Source organism: Haemaphysalis longicornis, unplaced genomic scaffold (genome assembly GCF_048455015.1).
Source record: "Haemaphysalis longicornis isolate Haplotype H1 unplaced genomic scaffold, Haemaphysalis longicornis Haplotype H1 scaffold_5, whole genome shotgun sequence".
Lineage (NCBI taxonomy): Eukaryota > Metazoa > Arthropoda > Arachnida > Ixodida > Ixodidae > Haemaphysalis > Haemaphysalis longicornis.
The window spans coordinates 80,859,788-80,875,423 of record NW_027526385.1 but is presented as its reverse complement, the minus strand read 5'-3'; the positions used below and the strand labels follow the sequence as shown (position 1 = coordinate 80,875,423).

Sequence of the window (15,636 nt, the reverse complement as noted above, 5' to 3'; positions counted from 1 at the left end):
GACAAACTGGTTGGCTGTATGAATGGTACTCATCAGGTTCACGGCGCGCCGGTCTTTCCATTGCATATATAAAATGTTGCCATCGCGAAGCCACCGAACGTCTCCGCGCTGAGCTCTTCGTTCCCACCCAACATTGTTCAGCTCAGTTGGAAAACATCGGCGATCTTTCCGGGTGGTACCACAGGCAAGGGTTTTGCGCTCCAGCAAATGGTCAAAAAGTTTCCCAGAGGTGTAGAAGTTGTCCATGTAAATCCTGTACCCCTGGTCTAGATACTCTGAGCACAGGCTGCTGACCACATCAAAAGCTAGGCCATGTGGTCCTGGTCTTTCACGCTTGCCTGTGTATACAGAGAACTGGAGGGTATACCCTGTTTCGGAGTCGGCTAGTACCCAAAGTTTATACCCCCACTTAGTCACTTTGTCCCGGATATACTGCCTCATTCCTGATCTGCCTTTTGACTTCACCATACGTTCATCTACCGAGAGGTCCCGCTTTGGTTGAAAAAAATTCGCTGACGTCTGACTGATGTGCTCCAAAAGCCAGGACACCTTCCAGATCTTGCCAACAGTGGCTTCACTTGCCAAGTCGTCCGGGTCCGATACGTGTAAAAAGGCTAGTAGAGCTACAAACCGGTTTCGGGGCATAATCTTTGATGGAAGAAGGCCACTGTATATACTCCCCGTGCTCCAGTATAAGTGCAGTCGTGGTACTTCAACAATTCCCATGTAGATGATGATCGCAATGAAACGCATCATCTCTAGCGGAGTTACTTCTTCCCATGAGCCGTCATGACGAGCATAGGTCGGCTTGTCAAGAATGTTCATCCAGGCGTACTTGTTTGTATTGTCACACAACATTCTGATCACTTCGGCCATAAAAAACATCATAAAAAAATCCAGCGCTCTTGCGAACTTCCGGGTGGCACTCCGCCGTGTAGCGTCGATATGGACACCGGGCTGTCACTTGGGCTCAAACTTCACACGTCTTGGCGCATTGGGCAAAATATCTCCACCGTATCAACGGGTCCCCTTTGGGTTGGAGAGCGACAGGTGAGCACGAGAGATGGCATGAGGCAACAGTTTAACAGGGATAGAATGTCTCTGCTCACCCCCGCGCTGCTGATCCCGTCGGTGCCGCGCAACAGTTCCAGCAGTCAGTAGTTCGTTGTCGAACGGTCGGGTGGTTGTTCGGTCGTAACTGGCATTGTAAACACGCTAAAGCTTCTCGACTAGATTCGGGGTCTACGACGGAGGCGAGTATGGGTGGACCTCTCGTTTTCAAGTCCTCAACACGTCTGCCACGTCCACTGTTTTCCCGCGCTCCTTCGGGGATTCTTCTCTCGTGCCGCCACTCCAACATGGGGCCAGATCTTCGGGCCGCCCTTTGGCCGCGCCATCCGGCGGCTCATTCCAAAGCGAAAAGCTCCCGCGGGGACAAACAGCTTACCGTCTCCGAGTCGTGGCGGAGGTCCATTTTGAAGACGCCATCGAAGGGGTTTTAAGTGGACACAGCTTTCGTCATCCCGAAAGGAAACAGACGTTGTTGTTGCTTTGTTTGGCGCCCACATCTGAGTTCTTCACTCCGCCTAGGCCTGGTGATTCCCCAGCTCGAAGAGAGCCGCTAGGGTCGGGCTGGCGCGGTCGCCTCTGCGTCCACACGGAGTGGCACCTAAAGAATTACTCTACGAATAGAATCGCGCGGATATGTAGCTTCCGCAATGCTTGTTGCTCAGACAGCCTGCAGTGGCTGCAGCACAGAGGCGCGTGCTGAAGCCGAACGACACCGCAAGTGGCCTACACAACCTTTGAACATTTAAATATTCAGCGAGAATATCGAGTCAATATCAATCACGCTATGCGATTCAACTAACCCGCTAGCGTTATTGAACGGGTCGTCATCGCAATGAACTTCCTTTTCAAGCGCTATACATTGAAATTTGTGGCAGAAACTGTGTATGAGCCCGAGGGCAGTGCTTAAGTTGTAAATAATTACATATAACGTCCCTCAGGCTTAAACAATTTACAATGCTCTTCAGACATTATTTCATTATTCGCATGCCTGACCCTTTCTTATACCGAAACGTGCCCGCGCCGAAACGTCCGCTTACCTCGATGTCCCTGTACCGAAAAGACTACCGAAACGACCTGTGCCGTAAAAGACCGGAGCCGAGCTCGGGACCTTTTTTTTATGTGGCTTATTAGGCCCGATCAAGCTGTGTACCCACGACTTTTTGTTCAAGACGTCTTCTCATATACCTCGGGAAAGCAGGGAAGAGGAGTAGGAATAACTAATTTAAATTTAAATGGACTCGAAGGCTGTCAACCATAACGTGACCCCCACCCCCTTACTCCTCTCCACCTGTCACGAGTCAGCTTTGGTGTAAAGGTGAGGTTGAAGCTCCTACCTTCAACTTTCAACGCGGGCACTCAAAATATATTTTTTTCATATGATCGAGTGGGGCCCCTGACAGCTGGGGGCCCGGGGCTGCAGCCCCCGTAGCCCCCACCTTAATCCAGCCCTGGTGGAAATAGTGCAGCAGGTTTTTTCAGTACAGTATCTCTTCCCTCGTTTAGACGATCCACGGCTAGGCCATCATCATCTGCAGCTTTTCCTCTTTTAAAGGAGTACTGACACGAAATTTTTATGTTACGTTTTTTTCGCTGCTATGCGTGCCTACCAGCCCACTAATCATAGAATGACAGATTAGACGGTCGAGCGCAGCGTAAACATTCATTTACGGCGTCGTTTATTCGTGCCAGTTTCGGTTTCGACTGAAAAACGCCGAGCGGCCGCCATGACAGCATGTATAACATGACGTCACCATTCTTGCCGTATCGCTGCCTCTCTGGAAGCGCGCGCGAGCGAGCGCACGCGCGCGCCCAGACCGGCCGAGGTTTTCGCCGTCCCCACAGGCCCGGGCAGCATGACGTCAGTCCCAAAACCATGACGTGTACACACGCCCGAGCAGCGCGCGCCAACCACAGCCAGCGCGTCGGCTTCGTCACGGGAGCCCCGACGTCGGCAGTTTGGGGCACGTAGCAGATGATGTCACGTCGGCCCGCTCTGGGCTTTCTCATGCGGGCGAAGATTAAAATGGATTTTAAATATGTTTCGCTGAACGGTTGCTGTTGAAACTTGCTGGGAGATATCTCCTGATAAAAAGGAAGCGTTTTACATAGTTATCTCAGCTTTGAAATTTCGTGTCAGTACTCCTTTAAGGCCCGTGCGGGCCTGTTCTACTTCCGCTTTAGTTATTAGTGGGACATCGCAAGTTAAGCCTGCAGGCTCAGTAGGTTCCCCCGGTCCGACGTTGATGGTATCGTTCCGCTAGTTTTATTATCTTGTTCATGGTGTGCGTATTGTTACCCTGTTCATCTGTGAGTTCGTATATTGTCTTTGCCGATAGGCAGCGTCTTCTTAGTTGCTTTAGAGCTTCTTCTCTCTCCAGAGTTTTCTCAATCACTGCCGTGTTCTGCGGACGAATGTACTTTGTTTTACTTCTGGGTATCAATTTCTACAGCTCCGCCAATTCAGTTCGACCCGCCGTACTGGACACTTCAATGTTCTTCTGTTTTGGAATTGGTTCATTCGTTTTCTACGTCAGTTTGCCAGGTTACTCCAGTTGCTGCTGACTCTGTGATTGTCGTTGTTAGTTGTCGTTTAGCATGTCTGCCCTGCACTCCTTGTCACCACTTAAGAGCGCGCATTAGTTCTGAAGGCTTCTTTTACACTCCTTCGACCTGGTTCTAATTGACACCAAGTTTTGTTTTCTACTTTTCGCTAGTTTCCCTCTTTCTCCTTTGATATTCCGCATTATTAAAGCAAAGCTTTACTACTTTCGTCCAGCGATTTCGTGGAGGATGCGCAAATGACCTTTTGACCGTAGACACACCCCCGACAACACACCCCTCGAAGCGCATCGCGTAATTCGCCGGGTCCGCTTTGGGCGCCTGCGGGCGCCGACAGCTGTCGCCACCGCCACTGCGGCCGAGGCAGCCAACCACCCCCAGAACCTCCCATGCAGGCGGCGCTGGGTCGGTTCGGGCAACGTGACTCGTCTCGCGCTCGGCGAAGAGCAACGGTGCGTTCGCCATGAATGAACGCCGCGTTCGCCCGGCCTCTTTTTGTGAGCGTTGCGCGGAACCGAACGGCTTTAGGACGTGGTCGGCAATACAGCTAAATCAAAGGTTAACCACGCGAAACCAAGATTCAACCAGACTAAGCCAAGCTTTCGCTTTGCATATCCAAGGTTAGCGGAGCTAAGCCGCAGCCATTTTTTTCACCTAACCATCCTGTGATCGCTGCTATGTGTTGCTTGGTAAAGTAAAAATCCCAGTAAGCTCGATGACAGCAATCATTATCCTGAATACTATAGATACTGTGATCTCTGTTAGCTTGTTTCAGGAGAGCGGCTTTTTAGAACACTTGTTACTATGTGTGGTTCAGTGTTGCTGGTTACTCTGAACACCACGAGCGTTGTGCCAACATAACTGGGAAAATAGGTGCGCACTTTTGTTAGTACGCCTGTTGCAGGAGTACAGTAAAGGCCCGTTAAAACGAACTCGAATGGACCGTGGAAACTTGTTCGTAGTACAAGAAATTTGTCTTAAACGGATGTTTTATGCATTGTGGCTATTACAAGAGAGCTGAAGTGTTGTTTCCCTTAACCATGAAGTTCGTCTTTACCGAGTTCGTCTTAACCGGAGACTACTGCATTTCGTTCAAAATCATGTGTGGGGGAAAGCACTACATTTGTCGCAGTCTACCGGATACTGAAACATCAGCAGTATATAAGGTTTTCTATGCTAGAATAAACAAATACTGAGGTAACTTCGAAGTATTAGCGCTGTTTTGACAAGCTTTAAATAGTAAAACTAGAAAGTGGAGAATGACTCTTCGGCTATTGCCTTTTCAGATGTATCTGTTCACTCAGTGGAGCCACGTCTCGAAAGGCATGTTTTCCAACGCTCTAAAAGTGAGTGCCTGCGCAATTCGTGCGAATACATTTGTCGTACCTTTTTTTTGTTGAAGGAAAGGGTGCGGGGAACGCTGTTTTGTTGTTGATGAGAAATGGTTGGGAGATGAAAAGTGCGCATTTCTCGACGACCTCCCTCAGAGGCCATGAAGCTTTGAGACGCCGAGGTGGACACCTTGCGAAGCTCAATCGAGGATGCTGGAACATTGGAAGTTTTTTCCCCGAGGTGAAAGAGTACATGGGCAGTTATTGCTGTGAAATTACTTTTTTTTTAAGTGGTGTCGTATAATTCCCACTGGGGTGTTGATGGCACTGCATTGTAGTCTTTGCCTATCCACTATGGTCTGTCCCTGCGGGCTATGTTTCATTGGTCCTGGCTCTGAAAGGTTGCACAGGCTCTTGCTGCAGCTCAAAGCCAGAATCTCCAAAATCTATAAGGCAATCTTTCTTGATGGGCTGTTTTCGTGCTGTTCAGACTAGAAGTAAAGCTCTTCCTCAGCATCTTTGTTACCTTAAGCTCTGTTACCTTTGTTACCTTAAACCCTGAAGCCAAGACGAGGATTGGAGAAAATAGGCTTGTGGGAGGTTCTACGTCTACGTGAGACGTTCTACGTCTCCCGCGGTAGTCGAGGGGCGGCGCTAGTTGACCGGCCTCAGAGCTCTTGTAAATATAAACCCCCGCTTTAAAGTCGAGAGAGAAGCCGCTGTGGGGATAGCGTAATTGGTTAACGCACCGCACCGGTTATGCGGAGATGTGGGTTCGAGTCCCGCTCCCGGAAAACGGCGGATTTTTTCTCGACTTATATTTTCGCTTATTTATCAATGAATCAAAGAAACGTGACAAGCACACGTCATTCGGCCCTATTATATATTTCGAAAAAAAAAAAAAAGCCGAATAGCACTGGCAATGACGACTGCAACCTTGATATGTATCTTTACCGAGTCCCTCGTCCCGTATCTCTCTGTTCTGCTACATGCATTACGAGGCACTGGCTCCAGCAGTTCGGATATGCCAATTGCTAACCCCGACCTCCGACCACGTTCTACGTGGCGGCCGCTGGGAAAGAAGACGTTCTACGTCTCCCGCGGTAGTCGAGGGGCGGCGCTAGTTGACCGGCCTCAGAGCTCTTGTAAATATAAACCCCCGCTTTAAAGTCGAGAGAGAAGCCGCTGTGGGGATAGCGTAATTGGTTAACGCACCGCACCGGTTATGCGGAGATGTGGGTTCGAGTCCCGCTCCCGGAAAACGGCGGATTTTTTCTCGACTTATATTTTCGCTTATTTATCAATGAATCAAAGAAACGTGACAAGCACACGTCATTCGGCCCTATTATATATTTCGAAAAAAAAAAAAAAGCCGAATAGCACTGGCAATGACGACTGCAACCTTGATATGTATCTTTACCGAGTCCCTCGTCCCGTATCTCTCTGTTCTGCTACATGCATTACGAGGCACTGGCTCCAGCAGTTCGGATATGCCAATTGCTAACCCCGACCTCCGACCACGTTCTACGTGGCGGCCGCTGGGAAAGAAGACGTTCTACGTCTCCCGCGGTAGTCGAGGGGCGGCGCTAGTTGACCGGCCTCAGAGCTCTTGTAAATATAAACCCCCGCTTTAAAGTCGAGAGAGAAGCCGCTGTGGGGATAGCGTAATTGGTTAACGCACCGCACCGGTTATGCGGAGATGTGGGTTCGAGTCCCGCTCCCGGAAAACGGCGGATTTTTTCTCGACTTATATTTTCGCTTATTTATCAATGAATCAAAGAAACGTGACAAGCACACGTCATTCGGCCCTATTATATATTTCGAAAAAAAAAAAAAGCCGAATAGCACTGGCAATGACGACTGCAACCTTGATATGTATCTTTACCGAGTCCCTCGTCCCGTATCTCTCTGTTCTGCTACATGCATTACGAGGCACTGGCTCCAGCAGTTCGGATATGCCAATTGCTAACCCCGACCTCCGACCACGTTCTACGTGGCGGCCGCTGGGAAAGAAGACGTTCTACGTCTCCCGCGGTAGTCGAGGGGCGGCGCTAGTTGACCGGCCTCAGAGCTCTTGTAAATATAAACCCCCGCTTTAAAGTCGAGAGAGAAGCCGCTGTGGGGATAGCGTAATTGGTTAACGCACCGCACCGGTTATGCGGAGATGTGGGTTCGAGTCCCGCTCCCGGAAAACGGCGGATTTTTTCTCGACTTATATTTTCGCTTATTTATCAATGAATCAAAGAAACGTGACAAGCACACGTCATTCGGCCCTATTATATATTTCGAAAAAAAAAAAAAAAGCCGAATAGCACTGGCAATGACGACTGCAACCTTGATATGTATCTTTACCGAGTCCCTCGTCCCGTATCTCTCTGTTCTGCTACATGCATTACGAGGCACTGGCTCCAGCAGTTCGGATATGCCAATTGCTAACCCCGACCTCCGACCACGTTCTACGTGGCGGCCGCTGGGAAAGAAGACGTTCTACGTCTCCCGCGGTAGTCGAGGGGCGGCGCTAGTTGACCGGCCTCAGAGCTCTTGTAAATATAAACCCCCGCTTTAAAGTCGAGAGAGAAGCCGCTGTGGGGATAGCGTAATTGGTTAACGCACCGCACCGGTTATGCGGAGATGTGGGTTCGAGTCCCGCTCCCGGAAAACGGCGGATTTTTTCTGTACTTATATTTTCGCTTATTTATCAATGAATCAAAGAAACGTGACAAGCACACGTCATTCGGCCCTATTATATATTTCGAAAAAAAAAAAAAAGCCGAATAGCACTGGCAATGACGACTGCAACCTTGATATGTATCTTTACCGAGTCCCTCGTCCCGTATCTCTCTGTTCTGCTACATGCATTACGAGGCACTGGCTCCAGCAGTTCGGATATGCCAATTGCTAACCCCGACCTCCGACCACGTTCTACGTGGCGGCCGCTGGGAAAGAAGACGTTCTACGTCTCCCGCGGTAGTCGAGGGGCGGCGCTAGTTGACCGGCCTCAGAGCTCTTGTAAATATAAACCCCCGCTTTAAAGTCGAGAGAGAAGCCGCTGTGGGGATAGCGTAATTGGTTAACGCACCGCACCGGTTATGCGGAGATGTGGGTTCGAGTCCCGCTCCCGGAAAACGGCGGATTTTTTCTCGACTTATATTTTCGCTTATTTATCAATGAATCAAAGAAACGTGACAAGCACACGTCATTCGGCCCTATTATATATTTCGAAAAAAAAAAAAAAAAAGCCGAATAGCACTGGCAATGACGACTGCAACCTTGATATGTATCTTTACCGAGTCCCTCGTCCCGTATCTCTCTGTTCTGCTACATGCATTACGAGGCACTGGCTCCAGCAGTTCGGATATGCCAATTGCTAACCCCGACCTCCGACCACGTTCTACGTGGCGGCCGCTGGGAAAGAAGACGTTCTACGTCTCCCGCGGTAGTCGAGGGGCGGCGCTAGTTGACCGGCCTCAGAGCTCTTGTAAATATAAACCCCCGCTTTAAAGTCGAGAGAGAAGCCGCTGTGGGGATAGCGTAATTGGTTAACGCACCGCACCGGTTATGCGGAGATGTGGGTTCGAGTCCCGCTCCCGGAAAACGGCGGATTTTTTCTCGACTTATATTTTCGCTTATTTATCAATGAATCAAAGAAACGTGACAAGCACACGTCATTCGGCCCTATTATATATTTCGAAAAAAAAAAAAGCCGAATAGCACTGGCAATGACGACTGCAACCTTGATATGTATCTTTACCGAGTCCCTCGTCCCGTATCTCTCTGTTCTGCTACATGCATTACGAGGCACTGGCTCCAGCAGTTCGGATATGCCAATTGCTAACCCCGACCTCCGACCACGTTCTACGTGGCGGCCGCTGGGAAAGAAGACGTTCTACGTCTCCCGCGGTAGTCGAGGGGCGGCGCTAGTTGACCGGCCTCAGAGCTCTTGTAAATATAAACCCCCGCTTTAAAGTCGAGAGAGAAGCCGCTGTGGGGATAGCGTAATTGGTTAACGCACCGCACCGGTTATGCGGAGATGTGGGTTCGAGTCCCGCTCCCGGAAAACGGCGGATTTTTTCTCGACTTATATTTTCGCTTATTTATCAATGAATCAAAGAAACGTGACAAGCACACGTCATTCGGCCCTATTATATATTTCGAAAAAAAAAAAAAAAAAAAGCCGAATAGCACTGGCAATGACGACTGCAACCTTGATATGTATCTTTACCGAGTCCCTCGTCCCGTATCTCTCTGTTCTGCTACATGCATTACGAGGCACTGGCTCCAGCAGTTCGGATATGCCAATTGCTAACCCCGACCTCCGACCACGTTCTACGTGGCGGCCGCTGGGAAAGAAGACGTTCTACGTCTCCCGCGGTAGTCGAGGGGCGGCGCTAGTTGACCGGCCTCAGAGCTCTTGTAAATATAAACCCCCGCTTTAAAGTCGAGAGAGAAGCCGCTGTGGGGATAGCGTAATTGGTTAACGCACCGCACCGGTTATGCGGAGATGTGGGTTCGAGTCCCGCTCCCGGAAAACGGCGGATTTTTTCTCGACTTATATTTTCGCTTATTTATCAATGAATCAAAGAAACGTGACAAGCACACGTCATTCGGCCCTATTATATATTTCGAAAAAAAAAAAAAAAAAGCCGAATAGCACTGGCAATGACGACTGCAACCTTGATATGTATATATATATATATATATATATATATATATATATATATATATATATATATATATATATATATATATATATATATATATATATATATATGAGGGAGTCTACGGGAATGCTTGAGGTCCGCTTTATTTGCGAGCGCCGGGCAAGGACACAAAAGGACAGCAACCGTTCCAGCAGCGGAGATGATCAACCGTCGAGAAGGAAGATGAAATGAGATGATCATAAACGCGCACAATGTCTAAATGACAACGAAGCATACAAGGGATATTGGCCGCTTCCCTCTGCAAAACCTCTCCTTTGGCAATTTTACGCTCCCAATATATATATATATATATATATATATATATATATATATATACAATTTGACAGCAATACATTACGCAATATTCAAATTTCAAATTTTGCGGGCTCAACGCACCCAAGCAACACCTGGTTACGCGGCGCGTCCGAGTAGAAAGCTCTGGATTAATTTCGTCGCCTAAGGACGTTTAACATGCGCCAAAATGTCAACGCGCGAACGTTTTCGCCTTATGCCTCCATCTGAACAGCAGTCATACACCATGGCCGGGACTGAACCCGTGTGTTCGGGCTCAGCAGCACAACGTCTTAGCTGCTTACCCACCGCAGCGGGTATTATGCAATATTGCCGCGAACCATCTATGGGTTTGTTTACTTATTGTTTATTTTTACAGCCCGGCCACGCCCGGGTCTGTTATCTGTGTCCCCAGCGAAGCGCGTCTTTCATTCTTTATATTTTTGCCGCACGGGCTATCTCATTCAGATAAGCAGACTGTTCCGCCGTAACGTCACTAGCCCAGACTAATCTTCTTTGATCTACAATGTTCTGGATGTAAATCGACGGTTCCAGAAACACTCGCGCCGAAAGATAAAAGCTTGCGAAGCAGATGCCGCAGCATTCGAATCGTCGACGCTCGCCTTCGCACGTCACTTTGTTGATTGCTGCTTCGCCGCCTGTGTATTCCTTGAGTTGTTAGGGGAGCCCAAGTTCGCTCCAATAAACTTGTTTTCCTTGAAGACAACTGCGTCGTCTCTGGCTTCGTGACAATATTCACTTCTATCAGAGTTGCAGAATTTAAAAATTTGGCGTATTTTGAGTGGCGTCCAGTAAACGTATGGTGAAGTATGCTGATATGATGTTAGAATCCCAAGAAGCCAGTGCTCGTCGACTTAGTCAATCCAGTTTCATTCCTTCTTCTTTGCTCTCCTCTCAGCTTCCTGGGGACGAAATCGAGGCATTGCTCAGCGGCATGGCGAAGCCGATGCCTGGGGGGTGGGAGTTCGTGCTGCCGTGTGACACGGACTTCATCACTAAGTGAGCCCCCTCTTCGTCTTTTAAAGACGATAGTCTTCCTTGAGCTACTTAAACGCAAATATTTTAGTTTTTCTGTCTGTCTGTATGTCTATGACTCGATTCAGCCACCCGGCCAAAGTGAAACAGATACTGGGCAGTAGTCTTTATATATACTCACTGCCAAATTTAAACGTCAAAGTCCGGTGTTAATGTTCATACTTGTCAACACTGCTGAACAAGAACAAGACTTTACGCAAATATGAGGCATAAAATCAATACATGAGTGATATTTGCAGTCTTTTTTTATTTAAAATTCACGGATGCTTGCTTTTTGCGATAGCAAATGAAATACTACATCAACAACAGAAAAGCGTCGCCTGCTGTTGTCCGCGCTACGCGGCGGCATTTAAAAAATCAAACTCCTACAGCAACGAAGGGTTCCACTAGATAGGTTCCCCGTTCACCTTGGAACGCTCGTGGAGTAGGGCAACCTGGTTCTATAAACGTTGTAGTGGGGTGCCTCGATTCACGCGCGTCTTTGCCGTACGGTAGCGCTGGCTTCGGGGCACCCGAATAAGAGCAGTGGAACGAGGTAAATTTAAATGGACTTGCGCAAACCTCTAGCGTGTTGTCTTGGGAGAAACGAGACCGGAGAGGAACAGCATGAGAGGCGAGTGGGAAAGAGAAGGAAGGCATTTACTTGCCAGGGGCGCCAGTCGACTATCGTCTTTCGTCGGCATTTGCATTTTTCTCTGGGACTGACGAGTAGATGCACATATGTGTCTTTCACCACGCTAATAACTAGACGCACGTAGAACTCAATTCTCGCACGCAGAAAAAGAAGAACGCGCAGTTTCAAGGCAGACCGAAGTGCCAGAGTTTTAGGGGATGCCTGTGGAGCTATTGTAAAGGCGGAGATATTGTGGGAAAGGACTTCCACTCAGTGGAACGGAAGGCAGGAGGGAGCACTTTTGATATTTTGTTTGTGCTGTCTGTCCCTGGTACAAGAAAGGGCACTGTGGGATGCAAATTGTATGTGATGAAAAGAAAGTGTTAAAAGTCCCTGTCTTGTACTTTGCATTATTTCCTATCGCGTTATCTTATCGTGTTCTCGAAGGAGCGTTTCTTGCTAGTCCCAGTAAACCATGCAACACGGAAAATTGACAACTGGTCGGCCACCAGGGTAGCAGAGTGGCTGCCCGGGAGACAAAACTAGTAGAAGGGGGATACCGTTCAAGTAGGGGGGATGAAATAATAGAGGCAAAGAATGGACTTAAGAATCACAAGTCAGGAACGGCTGGTGGAATGAACATGGTGGTGGTCTTTGTCCTGCAGTGGCCACAAGCGTGATGATGATGACTGATGACAATGACCACAGAACTATTGGAGCTGGTTCATTCAGTCATTTCACATTTATAATGCATTGTCGCTAAAGTAGCTTAAGGTGTTCACCGACTGAACGAAATTCGCAGGGTTGTCCGTAGTATTCAAGACATGCACATCAAGACCGTTCATGTCATAAGGTGTCATCGTTTGCGCGTGCAAGTATTTTCAATTTAAGGCCTGCTGTTTTGCATTTTGGGGGGAACACACGGGTGGATTTGGGAGTTCCTGTGCGGGTTTGCAAGCCACCGGCATAACAAACTTTCTCGCATGTAAAACAAATTAGTTCAGTACAATGGGCTTATCTGAAATGGTTAAAGTCTCTTATTAAGGCTTCAGAGCGACCAATAATCTTTCTCATCACCTCAAATCAGAGTGAGAAGTTTAGCTTTATTTTGAAGGTACTGTTGCCAAAAATTCTCACATACGATGGCAGATATATGAACGTTTCGGCGCAAATTATCCGTCTCCTCTTGTCAGCATATTCTGCATTCTCATCTACTTATTCAAAACAGGAACTGGCCCTGAGTATTCTAAAGTAATAACCATCTTCCAATGTTTCTTTTCTGCAGATTTCCCGAGGTTGTTACGAGGCAGAAGATGTACTGGGACGAGAAGAAGCAGCAGCTGTCAAAATATTTCCAGCTACCTCGTCAAGACAGCCGTGGTAAGAGACCCAACTGTCCGTATTGTGTGTCCTCTGCCTCCGTTCTAGGTTGGCAATAGTGTGCCAAAGGCAGACTTGCCTTTTACAGAACATTTCTGAGCAAGCTTAGGAACCTTAAGTCCTTCGAACCTTTCTTATCGGGCGGACTTGATAACGCCTCGCGTGTAAAAGTAGTCAGGAGCTTTATTGATTTATCCTTATTAACACGAAAGTGTTTTATTCCCCGATACACGAAGATGTCGCTGACGTTATATCCGTCACGAAAGTGACGCCAGTACAAACAAGCAAGCGGCCTGTAAAGGGTGCACCCCCGCACACAAGGTCTTCTTGCGGAGAAGCAACCTTTAGTACTAAAGAGTACGTTATTCTAAATGTTGTTCGTTTTCGGCTTTTATATTTTAACACGAGAGTGTTTCATACCGCGATACCCCCAGATTTCACTGACGTCATATACGTCATGGAAATGACGCCAGTACACCTTTGCCGAAGCGACCCGCCAGCTCGTTAAGCACACCCACAAGAGAGCCGCCGACCCGTAAATCATGCTCAGCTGCAGATTTCGCTGCACATTTCACTTTCGTATTTTACTGATTCCTGTGACAGAGGAATCAACCACAGTTTTTTTATTTTGCTTTTCTTTTTTTTAACTTACAACACCGGAGAAAATGTTGGTGGCCTGAAATAATACTGTAGAGGCTTCTTAGGATTAGATTTCTGCCAAACCAGGAAAGAAAATTTGAGTCAGGCGTTTTTAAATCCCTGGAAAGAAGTAAGTGTAGGCATAAAGATTAATGTTTTATTGGTGGCTTTCGCAGTGGAAAATGTCATCGCGCACATGGGCGCTTGTTTTGCCACAAAAGTTAGGTTCGGTTTCACATGCTTCAGCTCAGTGCGTTCAGGACAACATATTCGTTTAACATGCAAGCCGTAATTTCAGGCTATTGTGAAATAAAATCCATTTTGCGGTGCCAGTTTATGCGGTTTAAAAGAACAGAGCAAGAAAAATGACCAACAAGTGTCCCTGGTCGTTTTGGGTTATTTTTGAACTTTTGCAGACAGCACGATATTAAGTAATTACAAATGTTTAATAATTTTTAATAAATTGAAGCTCTAAGGGAAATAGGGCTGAATTAATCACAGCACTGGTTCCCAGTGGCCTATATTTCACTGGTTCCACTATATATCTATGGTGGGAATTGTCACTATAAAGGGTAGGCTTCCGGATTTAAAATTGTTCTTCTTGAGCGAAGTGATCAGGGCCGTAGCGGGCGCTATAAAACGTGGTCTAACTGCTATTTCAGGGAATAATTAACAATAATTTACTTTTTAAAACCTTTATTGATAATTCCGGGCACCATAGCACCAATGTAATGTTTTAGACAAGCGCCTGTATCTCGTGTTTGCCTCTTTGTTTCTTTTCCCCATTTTCCCATTCAACTACTGTAACTGCTTTTACTTTTTGCTGATAATTTGTAGTTTCGAAACATATATAAACTGTACGATAAATGCCACCACTGTAATCCGACGTAGTCCGGTCCCTCTGGTTTAATAAACCCGTTCTTCTTTCACGGTGGTCGAAAGCGTCTTTTTGTAATTTTCAACCGGCGTCCAGGAACACCTTCTTTGTATATATAAGACAGGACTCTGGTTGAGATGTTATGTTTATATATGTCTGCATGTATAGCATGACTGTCTGCATGCATCATTGCGGTCTCGTGTAGGGGCGGTGATGCAGTCAACCGCAGCGGAGGTTGCCAGGGCTCGTCAGGTGAGGAGGCGGCCGCGATCGCCACACGATTCGACGGGCAGCGAAGGCAGCGGCTCGGAGGGTGGCTCGGTCACCAACGGACAGAAGGTCACCAAGAAGACCCCTGGCGTGAAGGTAACGCATATATCACGTGCAGTTATTCCCAGCGGCGTTTGCGCTACACTATAAGTGCAGTGCTGCGTACGTGCTTAGTGTGCCGTCAAACTGTTGCTGCGCTAAGCGAAATGCACAGGCCAGCTTATGTATGTTCGTTGCTTTCATGGCTTGGAATTTGTAGAGCGTTTGAGATTACGTGCGGCAAAACGTTTTTTACAAGTAACGCCTTTGTAATTTTTTCAAAACCCACTGATACGTATTGTGCAACATTGTTCACGTACGTACGTACATTGTATCTTATTGTCATTATATTTTTCCTTTATGCATATGTTAATAATGATCTGGGTGATACTAGGTCATGAGCTGTCTTGTACGCACGTAGAGATGCTTTATTGCTTGGAGCTATCTATAGATGACATTTAATGACAATTAGTGGCAAATTTTTAAGGATTCAAGGATTTCAATTCCTTTACTAAACATTTTTCGGTACATACACATCGCACGTACCGTAGTTATTAGTACAGAAGGAGGTTCCATAGTAAAACTGTCAGGGGGACCTTCTGCTAATAAATCCGGAAATATTGTTTAAAATATGTAGGCAGTCGAGGTACGGGTCAGTTTAGCACGCTAATTGAATATGCAAACACTATAACAAGAAATTATGCAATATTAGCTCGGGAAACACAGGTTTGAGTACTATAAACAGGGGAAAGCGCAAAAATTATTATTCAGAAAAAATTGTTAGAAAGCGTGGTCTTAAACTACTGTACA

General features: G+C 47.3%; 1 protein-coding gene across 1 annotated transcript in view; it reads left to right on the top strand.

Moving 5' to 3' along the window:
• LOC144139785 (DNA-directed RNA polymerase III subunit RPC5-like) overlaps positions 1-14,988 on the top strand; it is a 38,816-nt gene extending 23,828 nt beyond the window's left edge. The window contains exons 10-14 of the mRNA XM_077672043.1: positions 4,917-4,976; positions 10,872-10,972; positions 12,907-13,001; positions 14,723-14,883; positions 14,962-14,988. Of these exons, the coding sequence (XP_077528169.1) occupies positions 4,917-4,976; positions 10,872-10,972; positions 12,907-13,001; positions 14,723-14,883; positions 14,962-14,988 (444 nt within the window). The remainder of the gene's footprint in view (positions 1-4,916; positions 4,977-10,871; positions 10,973-12,906; positions 13,002-14,722; positions 14,884-14,961) is intronic.
• The last annotated feature ends 648 nt before the right edge of the window (positions 14,989-15,636 follow it).